Source organism: Babylonia areolata, chromosome 2 (genome assembly GCF_041734735.1).
Source record: "Babylonia areolata isolate BAREFJ2019XMU chromosome 2, ASM4173473v1, whole genome shotgun sequence".
Lineage (NCBI taxonomy): Eukaryota > Metazoa > Mollusca > Gastropoda > Neogastropoda > Buccinidae > Babylonia > Babylonia areolata.
In genome coordinates, this window is record NC_134877.1 from 39,366,704 (window position 1) to 39,386,632 (window position 19,929).

Sequence of the window (19,929 nt, forward strand, 5' to 3'; positions counted from 1 at the left end):
AAAGTTAAAAAAAAAATAATAAATAAATAAAAAGGAGAAAAATTACGTTACTGTTCTGTGAAAATTAAAATGATTGTCTACACTCAAACACTTGATCATGATTAAACACAGTTGTTCCTTCACAATTAAACACAGTTATTATTCCTTCATGAAAATGCACATGCTTGTCTCCTCTGAATACATTCATATTTGATGTTATGATGTTTGCAGAGATTGATGACTAAACACAGTTAGGTATGCCAAATGTACTTGTTTTGGTGAATTTCTACTTTGATGGTTTGACTGGAAGGTTGTCATGAAAAATGTTACTTTTCACTAAAAGTGCCGGTCACATTCACCATCTCTTTAAAACCAAACTACCCTAAACTTTAGCTGACTTGTATGTAGTGTGTCACTGTACACACAAAAAGCAGGGTGCACACAGCATACACACATGCATGTAGCATCCCCCCTGCCCCTATTTAAACCTTTTCAAAGTCTTATAGGAATTGGGAAACTGGGTTTGAGACTTTTTAAATAGCCTCAGACATTGACTGATGGATGTGACACAATTATCAGTCTGATAACCTGAAGTGATATGATTTATTTCCAGTAACACGAATGGAGTGTTTAAAGACATAACACACACACATGATTTTCCCCACAGAAATTTTGGATAGCGGTGTTTTTGGAAGAAAAAAAAAGTATTTTGGGTTAAGTTTTCTAGGTCTGTGGATTTTTTTTTTTGTTTTTGTTTTTTTTGCTGGCCCATCATCTGCACCATTTCAGTGGCATTACACCCACACTGCTCATTCCAAGTCCCCCATGCACAGCCACATCCTTCTCGTCTGTTGCAGTCCCAATGCCAACAGTCCTTAAGAATCATCGACATTAGGTCGCCTGGAGGCCACACACCAGAGGAGACCCTGCACTGCTGCTGAGTCACTTCGGTGGTGTTCGGTAGTGCCTGTTCTGATTTAACTTATGTACTTGAGACACCATCTACTATGCCCCCTACTGACGACAATAACGGCTCAGTCGCGGAGCCAGACTGAGTGAGCGTCTCCCCCAGAGTGGAGACCTCCACCATGTCCCTCCAACGGCAATCCCCCATGAATCTGTCGATACTGAAGACCTTGACGAGACTCACCCCAGGCGCGGAAGTGGAGGGCGCATAGCACACTTAACCCTGGTTAGAAGCTGGCCACGGGCCAAAAAACCCACCACCGCTGGGATGCGTCCTCCCAGCCGTCAAGCCCGTGATGCTAACCTCTTCGCCATGGCGGCTGGTGGTCTGTGGAGTTTTGTGGCAGTCCACGGGTCAGGGTAGGGTCACTGGTCACTGATTCATGCCGTGTCCTCGTGGCCTATTTTCCCTTCCTGTTGTTTCATCATGAGGAATGAGCTGATCTCTTGGACGTTGTTTTATTCGGTATAGTCATCATCGTGCACACGTGAAGCCAGTCATGTGTGTTCAATGTCACTAAGTCAGTCACATAGTTGCGGCATGAATTATTGCCTCAGTCATGTAAGAGACATGGGAAGGTACTGGACCTATCAAGAAAAATGTCAAGTTCTGCGTAATTCAGCCGACGTCGTATCTGGTACAACTGCACGGGAATCCCAACCACTTTTATTTATTCTCATCACCGTAACTACCTCTCCACTTTCAATTTTCCACCCATCCTCAATACACACACACACACACACACACACACACATCCTCAATACACACACACGCGCGCGCGCGCGCGCGAGCATCTCTCTCTCTCTCTCTCTCTCACACACACACACACACACAGATACACACACACACACACACACGTCCAGAGCATCTCTCTCTCTCTCTCTCTCTCTCTCACACACACACACACACACACACACCGTTGTATACACAAGCGAGACGTCTGTTCTCGAGAAACAGCCGTTCAGGAAACAAGTCATCCAGATGAAGTGGCAAGCAGGGAATGATAATGACCACTGTGAAATCCCCAAACTGTCCAGCCACTTCACTGACACATATCACGACAGTCACCAATTGTTCCCTGACTCCTGTATTGCAATCTTCTTGCTTTATCAGCAACACATGGTCCAATAACAATAATAATGATAAGAAGAAAAAGAAAAAAAGGATAATAATAATTGTTATTTGTCAAAGTAGTAGGACTATTATAAATTATTTCTCAATCGCGTCAAGGCAGTCTCAGTACACCAATTACATATAATTCTGCAAGTTGTGCGACCATATGTTTCTTATTACTACATTCGCGGAAGAAGCGATTATTGGTGTCAGAGAGAGAGAGGAAAAACCTAGACCTGCAGTGTACCAGGTTTGGAAAACACGATAATAAATTTCCAACATGATTTATAGAATGCAAATTTGTTTATGTCTTTTCGTACGTAAATGCGGGTGGAGTGCTTGTGTAGGTGTGAGTTGTCTTGGGAGGAAGGGGAGATGAAAAAAAAAAAAAAAAAAAAGTACACAGACGAAGCAAACCAGTTTTGTTGTTTGTTTTATTTTTCAATTCAAGAAATCAAGAAATTACGACGATCACATGCGCGCACAATTGCGTGGGCACACTCACACGTACGCTCACGTATCACTACTGTCATCACCATCAAACAACATAAAACCAATTAAATTTTAGGAAGTTATACGATCGTAGGCACCATGGGCATTAGCAAAAACAGAAAAACAACAACCAAAAAACAAAAACAAACAACTGAAAACACACACACAAACACAAAAACACAAACATACACTTCATTATATTCTTCATCTCGACCTCAGATTACAACATCATCAAACATATATAAACAGAATCTTTCCGTTCTGTGAGAAATCAAACTCCCTTCTCTGGGGTTTGTTTGTCTTACACTATCAAAAAATAAAAAACAACAGCAAATATTTTGATGAATATGATAGCTCCCGTCTACTGCAAGACTGAACTGAAGCGGATTCAGTCGTTGTTGGTAGTGTGGTGGACAGAAGATGCGCACAATGTGGAATGCTGAGCGAACAGAAACGTAACCAGAAACAATATACAGAAGGGGGGGACAGAAAATGAATACACCAAAAGATCCCCAAGGACGGAAGATGAATTTGAGTATGCTACATCTGACGATTGACAAAGTAAGTAACCAATCAGCATAGTTATAAATGGTCTCTCTCTTTCTCTCTCTCTCTCTCTCTTTTTGGAGGGGTATGGGGGCGGGGTGGGTGGTAGGCAGTGAGTGGGGAGGTAGGTTGGGGTGGGGGTGGGGGCTGGGAAAGTGGCGAGGGGCGTGAGATTAGACTGATCCAGACCACAGAAAATGTTGGAATTAGGATACGGTGAAACTGTAGTATAATTTATACATGTATACAGTCTTAAATGCTTCCTCAGTTTAACTTAGTATTAGATATTTGAAAGCTGACCATACTTAGTCAATTAATGAAAAGAAAAAAAGAGAAAAAGATGAAGCAAAAAAAACAAAAAAAACCAAACAAACAAAAAAAAAAGCTATTCTGATATATCGAATATCATTCTGGTCTACAATTATATCCGGACAACATTTCCAAAAAAATATACTTTCATGTCTGCATATGAGTGTGTGCGTGAGTGTGTGAATAAAAGTATGACCTCGTACGAAATGAGATTGTCCTACATGTTTCGTTACGAGTTGTTTTTTTTTTTTTTTTTTTTTCTCATTCCCCGAGCGTACAACACTTGGTAAAACTTCAGTTCTCTCAGTCACTCGTAAGATGTCGAAGGTGCTGTCACAAAAAAAAGAAAAAAAAAGAAAAAGATTTTGTTGTTGTAGCCTGTCTTTTCTTTGGATCGATTGTTCATTGTGCGATCTACAAATGCTGACGTTTCTGCATGGAGATAAGCCAGGCAGCGGCGAGTGCAGTCAGAAGAGAGACAAGAGAACATTGTGTCCCTGATGTGGCCCCGTTCCGCAGTTTGGTAGAGTCCTCAGACAATCCGTTTCGTTTTCTGTCATTCGGACGGGAAACTGTTTCTATTTTCCTGGCCGTGACGCCATCAGCGACGGACGTGACGTCAGGAACACGAGAAACAATGACGGTCGTTGAGTTGGAATCTGTGCCACGGGAAGAAGTGGAAGAGACTGGCGTTTTTGTTGCTGGGGTATTTTCTGCCGTGGCTCCTCCGCTGGGTGAAGGTCGCGGAGTTGCCGTGTACGTAGTTGTTTTGGTGTAGGGTGTTTCTGAAACATCTGAGGTGCGGTGTGTCTGGGTCACAGAGAACGACGTGGTAGCACTGGGACGGGTCTGAAAGCCCGCATCAGTCTTACCAGTCACCCGGCCAGGCGTTGCAGGGTCAGTTTCGGGCGTGACAGTGGGCGGAGGAGTCGAGGGCTGATTGAGGCAGAGCTCAGTGACGTTCACTTCTGACAGCTTGAAAACCTCCCCCGTGTCTGGCATGGTGCAGGTCTGTGACTGGAGGAACACTGACATCTGTGGGCGGTGAAAGGCATGTACACTGCTGCACTGACACAAAATGGTGTTGGAGAAGACGTTTATTTCCCTGCTAGCCTCCGTAAGAGGGATCACAGCACTGGCTTGAAAGGCAGTGAAGTTGTTCTGGAATATGTCCACTTTCCCAATGTTCCTCACGTTCTGAAAGGCTCCCGAGGCCAAGGTAGTGACGTTGTTCCGAGAGAAGGTGAAAGCGCCAATGTCCGACAAGTCCTCAAAGGCTCTGTGACCCACCTCCTCAATGCTGCTGGAACTGATGCTCAGCTTCCCCACGTTACGGAGCGAAGAGAACGCCCCGGGTCTGATGGTTCTGATCTGGGAGTCGATGATAGAAACCTCGGACACGTTTTCCATCCCTCTGAAGGCACCTGAATCTATGTTTCCCACCTGACTTTCCACGATAGCAAGTCGATTCAGCGCATTCAGCCCAGAAAACGTTCCGTCAGCGATCTCTTCCACCTTGGAGTCCTGGATTTCCAAATGAGACAGGTGGGGAAAGCGTTCGCCAAGCAGCTGAGGCAAACTGCGGACGGTCCCGCTCCTGAGGATTAGGGTCTGAATGTTGTTGGGAAGGGCGAGGAGTGTTTCTTCATTAAAGTCATCGCAGGAGACGAAGTCATCGAAGCAGCTGCAATTGAAAGGGCAGTGTTGTTCACTGCGGGCCACCCCACACAGCGCACACAGGAGGCACAGCACCAGTACCAGGGACAGTCGGGTGGAGAGCACAGTCTGATGGGCTTCCATAGCAGTATAAAAGCTGTAAAAAAAAATAATAAAATAAAAATAAAAATAAAAATGAGATTCCAGATTTCGGATGGTTTAATGTTCATAAGTCATTACACTCATAACATTGTCAACAATAACAGACAGTATTCAAGTACGTTACCATTTTGCTTGGATTCAGAATAATTATTGTAAAAACAGTGGAGTGATGGCCTAGAGGTAACGCGTCCGCCTAGGAAGCGAGAGAATCTGAGCGCGCTGGTTAGAATCACGGCTCAGCCGCCGATATTTTCTCCCCCTCCACTATACCTTGAGTGGTGGTCTGGACGCTAGTCATTCGGATGATAAACCGAGGTCCCGTGTGCAGCATGCACTTAGCGCACGTAAAAGAACCCACGGCAACAAAAGGGTTGTTTCTGGCAAAATCTGTAGAAAAATCCACTGCGATAGGAAAAACAAATAAAACTGCACGCAGGAAAAAATACAAAAAAAAATGGGTGGCGCTGTAGTGTAGCGACGCGCTCTCCCTGGGGAGAGCAGCCCGAATTTCACGCAGAGAAATCTGTTGTGATAAAAAGAAATACAAATACAACCCAATAGTTTTTAAGCTGACAGAATAAATATGAGAGAGAGATGGTGGTGGTGGTGGAGAGAGACGGAAACAACCTATTCATCGTATCCTTTCCGAAAAAAGCAATCTTACAAACTTTAAAAAGGATGAAATAAAGCAATGAATAATAAATGAAACGAATAAATAAATAGATTATTTTATTCGATTAATAAATTGGAAGTCCGTGACAGATACACATAGAGAAAATTGTATCCATTCATTTATTTTATCGGACAAAAAACGCATGCATATCGTCAGGAAAAGGGGTATTCAGAATGTCCAAAGAGACTACGAAAAACAGTTCACGATTAGATAAAATTAAATGAAATAACTAGGCTATGTACATGAAGCAATAAAGAAATATCAAACTAGTCACATGGAAAACGAAGACGAGAGCGTGAATAAAAGCAGAATTAACAACCATCATCAGTTAAGAGTACAGCAGATCAATAATATTTTCAATAACGTTAATGACGCAAAGAACTAAAAACATGCACATAATATAGTAACAAAAGCCACAATTAATTCTTGCTACAACAACAACAACAACAACAAAGAAAAATCAATAAATAAACAAAACAAAAAAAGAAGAAAAAAAAAGAGAAAGAAACTGAAAACTAACTGTGCAAACCCTTGTCCCATATCATAATCACAAACCCTCCAATAGATAAATGACAAAAAAAGAGAGAAGAAACAAAACAGCACATCACGAAAAGACAAATACATTCACTTTGCAAACACTGTTTCATCGCCTTTAAACAAAAAGTAACATGTTTACTTTGCGAACGCGGTATAGTATCCCACTAATTATCACAATAAACCCACCTGCTTACGCTGAATAATGATGGTTGTCTCTCGTCGTCTAACTCCTTGGCAACGTCAGTCCGAACAATCACCAGCAAACATAAATATATTATATTCTTTTTATAGGTATCATATACCGGCATCCGCGTGGTAAACTTTGTCCGTTTCTGCGCGCGTTTCGCCCCAGTATGCCGCTCCTAGGTCCAGTGCCTCAACTTAAACCCAGCCTCGCGCGATGCTTCACAGCAAAGCGTGAGTCATGGGACCGTGCAGAGAATGATTGACCTCAGCTGTGACACGGATGTTCACGAGAATATCACTTGAGAGCCCTTTTGGGCAAACCCTTTCGAGAACGGGTTTCAGGTTTACGTACTTTCGGGTTTTGTTGTTGTTGTTTTGGGGGTGGGTGGGGGTGGTTGAGGTGGGCTTTTTCTTGGAATTATTATTCAAATTGTTTAACGTTCCGTTTCCCTTTGCACACACACACACACACTAATGTTCTGTCTTTTTGTGGTCTCTTTGATTCTAGCGTCTGTCTTTTCCTGCATATTTTGTTTATGTTGTTCATCCACCCCACCCACCCACCCCAGTCCTCCCTTTTCCCCCTTAGCTCCATCCAGGTTTTAGTTTTTATTTTGTTTACTAAATAAATAAATAAATAAAACATGTTATTCTAAAATATTGAATAGATGAAGGTGTCCTTCGGTCAGTTTTTTTTTTTTTTTTTTTTTTTTAATTATCCAAAGGCTAAACAGCAATTTGTATATGTGGCACTTTTGCCGCAATGGAGTTTCGAACTGCGCGTGACTGATACCACTGTATCTGCTTGCGTCCATTCGTAGTTGTGTGTATGGACGTTTAGTGCAGGGCATTGCGGATGGTTAGAAATTATTGTTTTAAAGTGGTTCACATGCACCAAGGGCTGCGTCTGCACAATGCTCATTGTGTTACCTCTTATGGAATCCGTGATTCGTGATACAGAATCCGGATACCAACGGTCTCGAACAACGCCACCTCTTCCTGCTATATCAGCCACTCGTTTTCAGTGTGATCGACTACAAACTTGGGCTAACAACACCGCCTCAAAGCAGCCTCCTAAAATTAGAAAGAGTTCAAAATGAAGCTATGAGGCTGATCCTTGGAACAACGAAAGGTGCACATACGGAAACCTTGCGATACCTGCTTGACCTTCCGTCAATACAGGCCAGAAACAAGTTAAAACAGGTTAAGACCTACTTCAGAGCATTAGAAAACCCTCAAAACCCTCTGCATGACGCAGTCAAGGAACCAAAAGGCAGCTGGGGAAGATCATGGATGGGGCAAGCAGAAGACACAATCCAGCTAGTATGCCGGCCACAAGGCCTGAAAGAAACAAAAGAATGGGAGGAAAACCCCGAAAACCTCAATCATCTATTCAACACGGCCATTTCACATTGTCGGGAATGGCCAGAGGGCAAAGCTGATGCAGAAGTGAAGCTACTCTTAGAAGAAAACAGTAAAGAAGAGGACATCGTCATATACACAGATGGTTCAGTCACCGAAGACCAATCCGGTTGGGGATTCACTGCGAAACAAAAAAGGAAAAAAAAAAACAATTAGGGAAAAGAATGCTGCCAACAAAGTCACAACCTCCAGCCTAACGATGGAAGTTGAAGCCGTGACACATGCTCTCCAGTGGCTATCATCTATTCATATGTCTGGAAACCAACATACGATGATTCTAATGGACTCAATGATTCTCATACAAAAAATTGAAAGTGAAATGGGAAGCCCAGAGTGGCATGAGGCAATGCGCAACTTTCAGATTAAAAAACGTACATGGTCATACTGTCCGGGACATGCAGGTGTTAAGGGAAATGAGCGAGCTGACAGACTTGCTGGTAACGCAACAACAACGAGCGGCCTACATCTAGGAAAATCGGAAATCCTCAAAAACGTCAAAGAATATCAACAGAACAGGTACAAGGCCATCACACCATCGATCGCCTCAAAAAAAGTTAGGGAGAAGGAGCGGCCATGAGTCTAGCATGAAAGGTAGAGCACGATGCTTTGCAAATCAAACGAATATTGGCATCATTTCCAAACCAACATTGCGTAAATTTCTTCAGAACGGAACAGATTCTCTCAGGGCTTTTCCAAATACAATAGACTGAGCAACACGCTAGACGCCACGTTCATGCATGAAATCTTTTCCCACCCCTCATGTGGCCAATCAGTGGCAGCCTGTGTGTGCGTGGGGGTCGGGGGCGGGGGGGGTCTGTATGTTTTACATTTACTTGCTTGTTTATTATTATCATTATTGTCATTTTATCTTGTTTATCTTTTTTTTAATTGATCATTTTTAAAAGATAATTATTTATTTATTTATATTCTATTTCATCTTTGTTTACCTTTTTTTCTCAAGGCCTAAGAGCGTTGGGTCACGCTGCTGGTCAGGCATCTGCTTAGCAGATGTAGTGTAGCGTATATGGATTTATCCGAACGCAGTGACGCCTCCTTGAGTTACTGATACTGTATTGTATACCGGATACAGGATCTTCCAAACGCTAGCAGCTAGTTCGCATGGAATTATATAGCCTGTTTCAGTTAACCCCTTGACTGTCACCGACTAGGCTTATCTGAGAAAGACTATCACCGAACTGAGATAAATCTGAATTGACAGACCAGAATGTCAGTCATCATTCTTTATCCGTGCGTCTTCCCCTCATGGTTGGGATACTGTTGTTCAGGAATCAAATCAAATATAAAAAAAAACAATGACTCCACATGGCCCATTTACACAAATAAAAATCATTTCAAATTCATGCCACAGTGAATTTATTTCCTCAAAGCTCGGCAGCCGAGGGGTTAATACTAGGCAGCCTCAATAGGTCGTGGTCAGTTCTGCCCATACATATTTAACGCTGCTGAACGCCGCAAACTTTCTGACCACTGAGGACAATGGCTTCTTTGTCATGAAACCATACTCGCTGGTTCTCCCCCTCCCCCCACCCCCTTCAACGACACAAATACTTGTGTTCTCCCTTCCTTTAAAGTTGCTAAACACCTGTGTATTCTGCATTTCGTTTCAATCAGAAAAGTCAACGCCGATAGTCACTACGATTCTAAAACCGCTGAAGATCTTGTTACTGACACAAATTCACACACCACAAGCTTACGGAAATGGGAAGAAAATAAATGCTGGTCGACATCACTGTGACAGGCAACTATAACGGTTGATGATGATGATGTTGATGATGAATACGACGGTATAATCACGAGGAAATTCATTTTGATGTCAGGCTGAATGACCGGACATTACGTTACACATTACGTTACACAACCATAATTGAATATGATGTCAGCCGGATGAGATACCGGAAGAACTGGTCAAGAAACCGGAGACACTGTCAATAACGTTTCCGTGAAGCGAGTGACTCACGTCTCTGTGGTCTTTGAACACACGAAAAAATCTTTGGTTGGCCTCCAGACATCACTACATTGGTACTGGAACATCTGTTCTCTTGCGAACGCACACATGTACACGCAGCTGCAAACACACACAACACATCACACAGCCTCCATAAAAAGTATAACTAAAGATAAAGCAATGTATGAGCAGTTTAACTACTTGTTTTTCAAACGTTTCTACCAGCTTACACACGTACCAACGCATGTGCATACGCACGCACACATATACATGCACACTTTCTCAGGTTCATTATGCATGTGCCATGAAAGAGAGAGAGAGAGAGAGAGAGAGAGAGAGAGAGAGAGAGAGAGAGAGAGAGAGAGAGAGAGATGAAAACGAAGGCAACGTTCGGAACAAATGGTTTAATTCCATCATCAATAACACGAGAATGGTATGCAACACCGCTAAACTCTCAACAATAACACACACACACACACACACACACACACACACACTATTGATCAACTTGATCAGTTCGTGTGTGACACGTAACGCCAGGCCGGACGTTTCCAGTGGTGGGTTTTATGGGCGATCTTCGCAGTGCTAAGTTTGCTCAGCGTTAGGAATGTTCGTAAGTCTACGCTAATTTCACAGACAGGAAAATTCTTGATGCCAAGCAAACTCAGCGCTCATGAGATCGCTCATGCAACCCATCCCATGACTCTTTTCCCCTCACAAATATAGGGTGGTGCAGGAAGGGTTGATCTTGGTTTGGAGCATATCCAAGTCGTTTCAACAACAATCACCTAATTGCTTTTAAAAGCAAAGTTACATCACTGTAATAACGTACTCCCGTTTCAAGGATATTTATCCGGTTATTCTTGACTGACTGACTGAAACCATTTATTGTCAGATTAACTGTTTGTTGTACTGACATTTTCGCAACCATTTGAATAAAATATTAACTGAGCAACACAAGGAAATTCTGATTTGAGGGAAGGTATGATTTAAAAAACATATTTAACAAATCAAGTTACCAAATTTCATTAATATCATTATCTCCAAAAAATATTCTAACGCACACACATACTCACATACGTTTCTCCCCCACCCTCTCCCTACATACATCCATGCATGCACACAAACGCCCATTATAATTCCCCCACCTCATTCCCTTGCCCACTCACTCACACACACACACACACACACACACACACACACACACACACACACACACACACACTGTCTCTCACTCTTTCTCATCAAATTAAGGTTTCGTAATGTAATCAAGACGACATATTACATGTTAGGGTCGAACAGTTCCACTAATTAGAATAATGGGAACTTTGCTCTACAAGTAAATCTGACACTATCACCCAAAACGAAACACTACTTTGGATTAAATAAAACAGAGGGGAACCTCTGCAGCAGAAGGGGGATGAAACAAATTAGAAAAACCTACCAATTGGATGGCTTTTAATTAGGTCAACTGTGGTTTTTGTCAGAGACCAACCATTTTCTTTGCTAGGGTGAAAAACGCTGGACATGGCTAATGGAAGATTAAAGGATGTAATCATATCATGAAGGGGTTTGAAATGTAAATGTGTATCTGGACATTCGAGCAAAAAATGTGGGATGTCAAGGGTCTTACCACAAATACATAGTGGTGACGGTTTCAAAAATCTGCATTATTGTTATTCTTATAAAGTGCACCAATATAATTATACGTAATCCAGATTACGTTTAACAATTAACTCTGTATCAACAAAATATCGTCAGTTTCCGTACACTTATGTCCACGACTTTGAAACTGGCCATCTCAGCGTAGTGTTCAACACACGGCCTGGCCAATACTTTTAAGTGGACGGTAAAAACATTAAAACAGGGAGCCTGCATCAAAGAAAAAAAGTTCTTCAATATATATTTCAGGAACATCTAGCTACCAGTAAACATGTGTCATATTCAAAATTATCCAAAATAAACTGAGGAGAAAAAGAAAAAAGAAAATAAAAACCAAACGAAAAAAGAATGATGACTCTAAATAGTTTATATCTTCTACAGCAAAAACAGGAAGGATGGCTGACTCGAAATGGAAGATATAAAATCAAAGTCACTCCCACCCAAAAAAGCTAAACAAAAAACAAAGAAAGAGATAGATAGATATATAGATAGATAGAGAGATAGATGGATAGATAGATAGAGAGATAGAGACAGACTGACAGACAGAGACAGAGAGAGAGAAGTCAAAAACTTGTTTGTTCAAATATTTCGGACTCTGGGCCTTCCTTTCCAGTAAGCCAATTTTTTAATGAGACAAAACTACGTGTACACATGTAGATATTTATGTCATTGCCTTGTAACCATTCTATATCTATCTCATTCCTTCTTTCTTCCCCACAGTAACACACTTACCCCAAACATAAAAATCATACATCCTCTGTTGTGTCTTTAACATGCACACAAGTAACACACATTCATGCATGTACGTCCGTACGAGCATAATATATCTCAAGCAACAGTTTAATCACTTTTATCACAGTGTGATGAGCACACAGGTAACCACACGTACACACACACACACACAAACACATTTATATATATACATATCGATATACCAATACTATATTTGACACGTATCATAAATACGCGCGCAGGCGTGGTAATATTACTTCGTGTACCACTCGCACACAACAATGAAATTCTGCCCGGCACCAATACCTTCTCTTTGTCATTTCCCCCTGTTTCCCTTTAAAACGTTTTTCTGGGTAATGTGCCACCGACCCCGTGCATTATTTTCATAAAATCATAGGTTCATTTTTACCACACCTCTGCGATGTTTGTCCACCTTTCTCTATACACATTTAGGACAATTTCTTCAGTTCTTCTGTTTTGTATTATGTGCAACCAGGGGTATTTGTCATGTTCTCCTTCGCTTATATACATCTATTGCTGGCTGTCCTCTTTTCCTACTTTATTTACACACATGAACAGCTGTTTGCAAAGTGTTTTTTTCCTCCTTTTTATGCACATCAACAGCTGTTTGTCGAAATTTTTTCTCGTCTTTTATCTACATCTACGTGTGAATTTTTGTCTCCTTCATTTTCTACGTACAAGTACAGCTTTATCATCCCAAGAGTTACTTGTCTTTTGCACGTTTTGCATTTCGACAAGCTGATTGTCCAGATTTTCTATATTATGTACATTGTTCGATTGTTGTAAATCTCCTTTTGTTTCCTCACAACGTATTTCAGCAACAGCTTGTCTCGTGTCTCTACACTCCCGCAACCATTGGTCCAGTTGTTGGTTGTTTTTTTTATCTTTTGTTTCTAATATTCCTACATGTCTCGGCTGTTTATCATCATATTACCGTGTCAACAAGGTCTAATCTAACCCACCACGGTCTATGTACAGATTTGTAACAAGTCTGAATGATCGGATGTAAACGACTTAAGTTTGGTCACAGCGGGAAGTGAAATGAGGCAAAATATACATCGAGTGCCCCAACCCAGGCTGAGTGTGAACTGCGTGAAACAAGAATTTTTCTCTAACATGTGCACTGTAGAAAAGCTGACTCAACAGGCTACAAAAAGGAGAGGTCAGAGAATGCTCTTGCAAAAAAAAAGTGTACAGCGCATAAACATCGTAGCATGGAACTCGATTTTTTGACGACTGTGAAAGCACACACACACACACACACACACACACACACAGAGAACAAGTAAACAACGAAACGGCTTGCGGAGAAATAAATGCAAACAGACAACAGAAGAACACGAAAACGAAGAAGAAGGCCAACACTCCAAGATAACGAAGCGGATACTCAAGAAATGCCAACCTTTACATGTCATGTCTGCAAGAATGTTACATGATACTAGGTAACCCCACCAGATAAACGCTAACAAGATTTTGGCGAAGAGGCGACAAAGCAAAGCATCCCCCATTCCAACATTCTCTCCAACTTCTCCCCCCCCCCCTTTCTAGCATCTGTTCGTTTCCACCACATTGTGGTAAGGGACACTTACGTCTGTAAAATAAATTTCCTTATGGTGGGTTGTACACGTTTCAGCTTCAGTTTCTCAAGGAGGCGTCACTGCGTTCGGACAAATCCGTGTACGCTACACTACATCTACTAAGCAGATGACTGACCAGCAGCGCTGTGTCAGCCTTGAGGAAAAAATGAAATACTGTTTTCCCCATCATCTCTCTCTCTCTCTCTCTCTCTCTCTATATATATATATATATATGTGTGTGTGTGTGTGTGTGTGTGTGTGTGTGTGTGTGTGTGAGAGAGAGAGAGAGAGAGAGAGAGAGAGAGAGAGAGAGAGAGAGAGAGAGTTTGCGTCTTTAATCCAAAAAGTCTTCTTACATGTGTGATGCATTTCCATGTTCAATTTTGATGTAATCGTTAATGTGTTATGTTTTCGACCACATGTAAATTTCTCGGTTTTCTGAGATGATAAAGTTTACTTGACGCGTGTTAAAAATCGGACAATCAAAGTTGGTATATAGCTGGTGCAGTCAAATTATTGTTAAATTGTATGATCATTATTGCTTTACATTACAAGACACGAAATAACAACTATGTATATATATATATATGTATACATACATATATATAATTATGTATATACATACATACATACATACATTCATATATACATACATACATATATGCACAATTAGACTTTCCATATGGGGAATAATCATCAGATCATTGAAAAATATCGCATAACAACTACAAACAAGTGTGTTAGGTGTTTTTTTTCAAATGAGTGAGTAATCAAACGCATCACACACAGACGCTGGAAAAATATCCATCCTACCAATATGGTGTTCACATGATTCTGATGCATACTATATTCAAGTCGTTACTAATGAAGATAATCAGATGACAACGGCAATAACACAAACGATGAGGATGTTAACTACGATGACGACGATGATAGAGTCTGAAAAACAAAACAAAAACGGACGAAATCTCAGAAGTTTCTTTTAAACTCTCGGGTCAGTTCCTTCTGTCATTTAGTAATGTCTGCGACTTTCAGTGGGAAGAATTACACTTCGTGACAGAATTTCCTGGTCTGAAAACACAAGTTCATGAATGTATATATATATATATATATATATATATATATATATATATAATCAATAACAAATTTAAAGATCACACAAACAGCAACAACAAAGAAATAAACAACAACAACAACAAAAAAAAACAAAACAAAAACAACAACCAAAAACCGACATAAATACTCAAAGATCTTCTTTCAGAGATCATTTCGCGCAGTTTGCCAGGACGCCATTTTGCAAGTGGTCAGAACTGAAAAGATAAATGCATGCGATATGCATATGGTCTCACGAGGTTGATTTAAGCCCTGTACCGTGACGTGATCTGCTCGCGCACGCGCACGTGTGGTGTGTGTGTGTGTGTGTGTGTGTGTGTGTGTGTGTGTGTGCGCGCGCGCGCACGCGCGCGCTCGTTCTTCAATTGCTGAAAGTGGCAGGTAAGTGTTATCGTGCGCACGTGTTTGTTTAAGTCTATTCATTAATAAATATAGGCAGAGGACATATGATTTAAGTTTGTTCGTCCTCTACGCACCACACCTGAACCACGCGAAGTCCTCTGGTACACGAGATAAGAATAAGATAACTGGGGACTTTAGTTTTTGACATGTAAGCATGGGCGCTTGTGTCGACACATTCAAGTTAAGTTCACTGCATTGTGACGCCTCAAAAAGGCTCCATTCTTGATCACTCGTCCACACTCTATGATGTGGAGATGTCACATTCGAAGGCTTCATTCACGTGATAGAAAGCTCCCAATGATTCTGAGTCTCGATCTTCAGTCGATAACTTAATGGATAAGTCTTCCAGCTTACCATGACCTCTGGCCGCCGCGTTTGGTTCTTCTTCCAGGTACAAGTCGCTTGGCAGATAAATGGAAAAGCTGGCCGAGGAATCACTTCCCTGCAGAGAGCCTGCGTCGGAGCACAGACGTCTCTTGTCGTCAGACAGGGAACTCAGACCCCTGACACTGAGACGTCCACCTTCCCAGTGGCCGTCACATTTATGTGCTGGATGCACGTGCCTAGGTTTGCCGTGACAGTCCACCAGAGTCTCTTGCACGAGCCGTCTGTTTTCACCGTCTTCCCCGTAAACACTGTCTTTCGAGCTGGCGCCGTCGTCCACAGGAATTAGACTGTGGGAAGATCGACTATTGTGTATATCATGTGAGGAGATGTCGTACCGTGTGTTCGTATTTAATGCTGAAGCACTGTTATCCATGGTCTGAAAATAGGTCGGAATGATTTCATCCGGCTTGGGAACATGGCTTTGAGAAGAACGTTCGTGCTGGGAAACCACTATCGCTGGGTTGTCAAACTTATCACTGTCCGAGATTTGGCTTTCTCTTTGTGTGCCTTTCTCATTTAGGATGGGCCTTTTGGGCCATAATTTTAAAAACGAAAAGAGCACAAACCCTCTTTTCTTTCTCGAATCATGGACAGACGCCCGGCTCTGGACATCACCTTGATGGGTGTTGTTACACGCCTCTGCCTCCTCGGGACGAAATCCGTTTGTGGCAAGACCGGTACTTGAGGATGACCCATTTCCCTCAGTATCTGCGGGGTGGGGATCACCACTGCCCTCACTGGAGTGGGCGTTGGCTGACTCTGCATCGTGTTCAGCAATACTGTCCGGCAAAGTGGGCAGACGACCCCGCCGACCCCTATCCACACAGCCACCTCTCCCACCACTGCCGTTTTCCCCTCCGTTGTCGTTGTTGGTGTCGGTGGTGGCGGTGAGGCGGAGCGGGGCCAGGATGACGGAGGCGGCAGTGTCGATGGAGGCCAGGGATGGCCGGTGAGGTCTGGACGGAAGGGACGACGTCAAGGACAGGCTCTGGCGGGACCGGCCGCGTCCTCCTTTCAGCTTGTACTGCAGGCGTTTGTACACGTCCTTCAGGTGGCCCTGCACCTGTACGGTGGAAACACACACACACACAGCGTGATTTGAATGATGGACCGTGTGAATACTAATATACAGCGCCTATCCTGCATCGGAGACCAAGCTCTAAGCGCTTAACAAACACGGGGGCACTTGCACAACAGGCTGTCTACCTGGGTAGAGCCGGCTAACGGCTGTCATTGGGCGCTCGTCTTTCGTTTCCTGTGTCATTCAATCATATTTCAGGCACGCACACATACACACTCAGGAGGACATGTAACATTTTACGTGTATGACCAATTTGTTAAGCTGCTGCTAAGGGGTGGTCGTTTTCGTATGGATATAGCGTAATTTGTAGATATGCTTTGTTTTAGGAAACAAGAAAGTTCTGAATGAAAAGCAAATGATAAACGTCTTTGCGGGAAGTAACCAATCCTCAAAATGTTGATGATGAGTGCGATGATTAATTATACGGAGATTTTAACTGAAAATAGGTTGCTAAAATAAGTGGGAAGTGTCGACGATTTTGATTGTGATGGCAGATAATTCAATCCTCAAAATATTGATTAACGAGTGCGATGATTAATCATACAAAGATTTTAAGTGGAAGGATGATGCTAGAATAAGAGGGAAGTGCCGACGATTTTAATTGGGATGGAAGATAAACGCTTAAAATTGAACCGACTCATACACAATGATAGAACAGTCCATCTCACCTCTCCATTAAAAAAGCAGAAAATGAGGGCCACGACAGCACCCTGTGCACAAACAAACACGAAAGCTTGAGTTAGGTATACTTGACAGTATCAAGGTGATCAAATAACAGCATGGGAAAAAATGTCACACTGGTGTAACCTGAACAAACATTTATACATAAAGCAATGACAACACATGTAGATAATTTATATGAAACAATCGAGCTCAACTGCACACACATACACGCTCAGACACATACTAATTTGTTTATTCCATTATTCTAGTTTATCCCTTTTTTTTCTTTTTTTTTATCCCCCTTTAACCACCATCTCCAACCCCAAATCACACACACACACACACACACACACACACACACACACACATATGGCACGTCTGACATCACTCAAAGTGAAAAGACGTTAAATCTAAGAAAGAACACACACACAGACACACACACACACACACACACACACACACGTACACACGCACGCACGCACACACGTACGCACGCACACACGCACGTGCTTAACCTCATCAACCCATAGCCTCCACTATAGTACAGACAAGATTACGCACACATCCACGCACACGCGCTTACGCAAACAAACACACACGAACGCAATGACGGAGAGACAAAGAGAGAGAGAGAGAGAGAGAGAGAGAGAGAGAGGGAGGGGGTGGGGGTGGGGGCTTTCTTGACGCTTTGACACTTAAATGCCATTGACCGTGAGGTCCTTATGACATGGGTAAATGCATCAACATACTTCGGTAGATAAAACGATTAAAGCATTAAGCTAAGTAAAACAGAGAGAGAGAGAGAGACAGAGAGACAGACAGACAGAGACAGAGACACAGAGAGAGACGTTTTGACACTTAAATGCCATTGACCATGGGGTCCTTATGACATGGGTAAATGCATCAACATACTTTCATTGCGTAACAAAACATTATGATAAACGGGAGAGAGAGAGAGAGAGAGAGAGAGAGAGAGAGAGAGAGAGAGAGAGAGAGAGAGAGAGTTTGACACTTAAATGCCATTGACCATGAGGTCCTTATGACATGGGTAAATGCATCAACATACTTTGATTGCGTAACAAAACATTATGATAAACGGGAGAGAGAGAGAGAGAGAGAGAGAGAGAGAGAGAGAGAGAGAGAGAGAGACGTTTTGACACTTAAATGCCATTGACCATGAGGTCCTTATGACATGGGTAAATGCATCAACATACTTTCATTGCGTAACTAAACATTGTGATAAACGAAAGAGAGAGAGAGAGAGAGAGAGAGAGGAGAATATGTAGGGACTGCAAAAAAAAAAAAAAAAAAAAAAAGACACGGGTAGAATCACAAAGAATGCAATCAGGACCAGCAACAAACAAACAAAAAAACCCAGCCCCCCAACAAAAACAAAACACAAACACCCACCCCCAAAAAACAACGACCATAATAAAATTACCCCCTTCTATCCCAACCACCCCACCCCCCCCAACCCCTCCACCGCACCCCCACACACAGCCTGACCTGCAGATTCATCACGGCAGCGCTGACAACCTCGTAGGCGTAGAAGCCAGGGTCCGAGGGCCGGGGCCGGTAGAGGAGGCAGAACTCCTGCAGGCCAAAGAGGGGCACGAGGATGAGGAGTGCCCGGAGACTTCGGCGTACCGTCAGCTGTCCCTCCTGGCTGTGCGACCGTAGCTGGCACAGCATCACTCGCATGATGGCCGCCAGGAAGATCAGGTTCATCTGTGTGGCATTTAGGTATGGGGGATGTGTACTGTCCGTCTATATATATATATATACATAATACATTTACACATTACTGTTATACTTCACACACACACACACACACACACACACACACACACACATATATATATATATATAATATATATATGGAGAGAGAGAGAGACAGAGACAGAGAGAGACAGAGAGACACAGATAGACATGTATAATACATCTGCATATTCGAGAATACACGACAGCCGTACTTAGCTACGCACGATCACATCCACATTTAATAAACGAGAATAAACGAGACCCGTGCGTTTCATACATGCACACATGCATAGACCACACACACACACACACACACACACACACACACAAGCACACACACACACACACACAAACAGACATCTTGATTCAATGAAACTGCATAAATGCTGCATAAATTTGTTTTAAGGGGGTAATGGAATGTCTACATTTCGCTCTGTGGTCTATTTTCATTAATGCCAAGCTGGCTGTAATGATTATTATTCAAAGTTGTAAAATAGATGCAGCAAGATCATGAAATACAAC

At 42.4% G+C, this 19,929-nt stretch overlaps 2 protein-coding genes across 2 annotated transcripts in view; both read right to left on the reverse strand.

Annotated features, from left to right (window-relative positions):
* Nucleotides 1-3,642: 3,642 nt before the first annotated feature.
* Nucleotides 3,643-6,796, reverse strand: LOC143279439 (uncharacterized). Its single transcript, XM_076583482.1, has 2 exons — nt 6,621-6,796; nt 3,643-5,219 (listed from the first exon to the last, which is right to left on the reverse strand). The coding sequence occupies exons 1-2, from the start codon at nt 6,740-6,742 to the stop codon at nt 3,821-3,823; spliced, it is 1,521 nt and encodes a 506-aa protein (XP_076439597.1). The 5' UTR covers nt 6,743-6,796; the 3' UTR covers nt 3,643-3,820.
* Nucleotides 6,797-15,515: 8,719 nt separating this feature from the next.
* The window catches only part of LOC143277423 (uncharacterized), a 16,442-nt gene continuing 12,028 nt past the window's right edge, over nt 15,516-19,929 (reverse strand). Inside the window, exons 10-12 of the mRNA XM_076582230.1 lie at nt 19,153-19,374; nt 17,652-17,693; nt 15,516-16,965 (exon numbers count right to left, since the gene is read on the reverse strand). Coding sequence (XP_076438345.1) covers nt 15,757-16,965; nt 17,652-17,693; nt 19,153-19,374 — 1,473 coding nt within the window. The 3' untranslated portion in view covers nt 15,516-15,756. The remainder of the gene's footprint in view (nt 16,966-17,651; nt 17,694-19,152; nt 19,375-19,929) is intronic.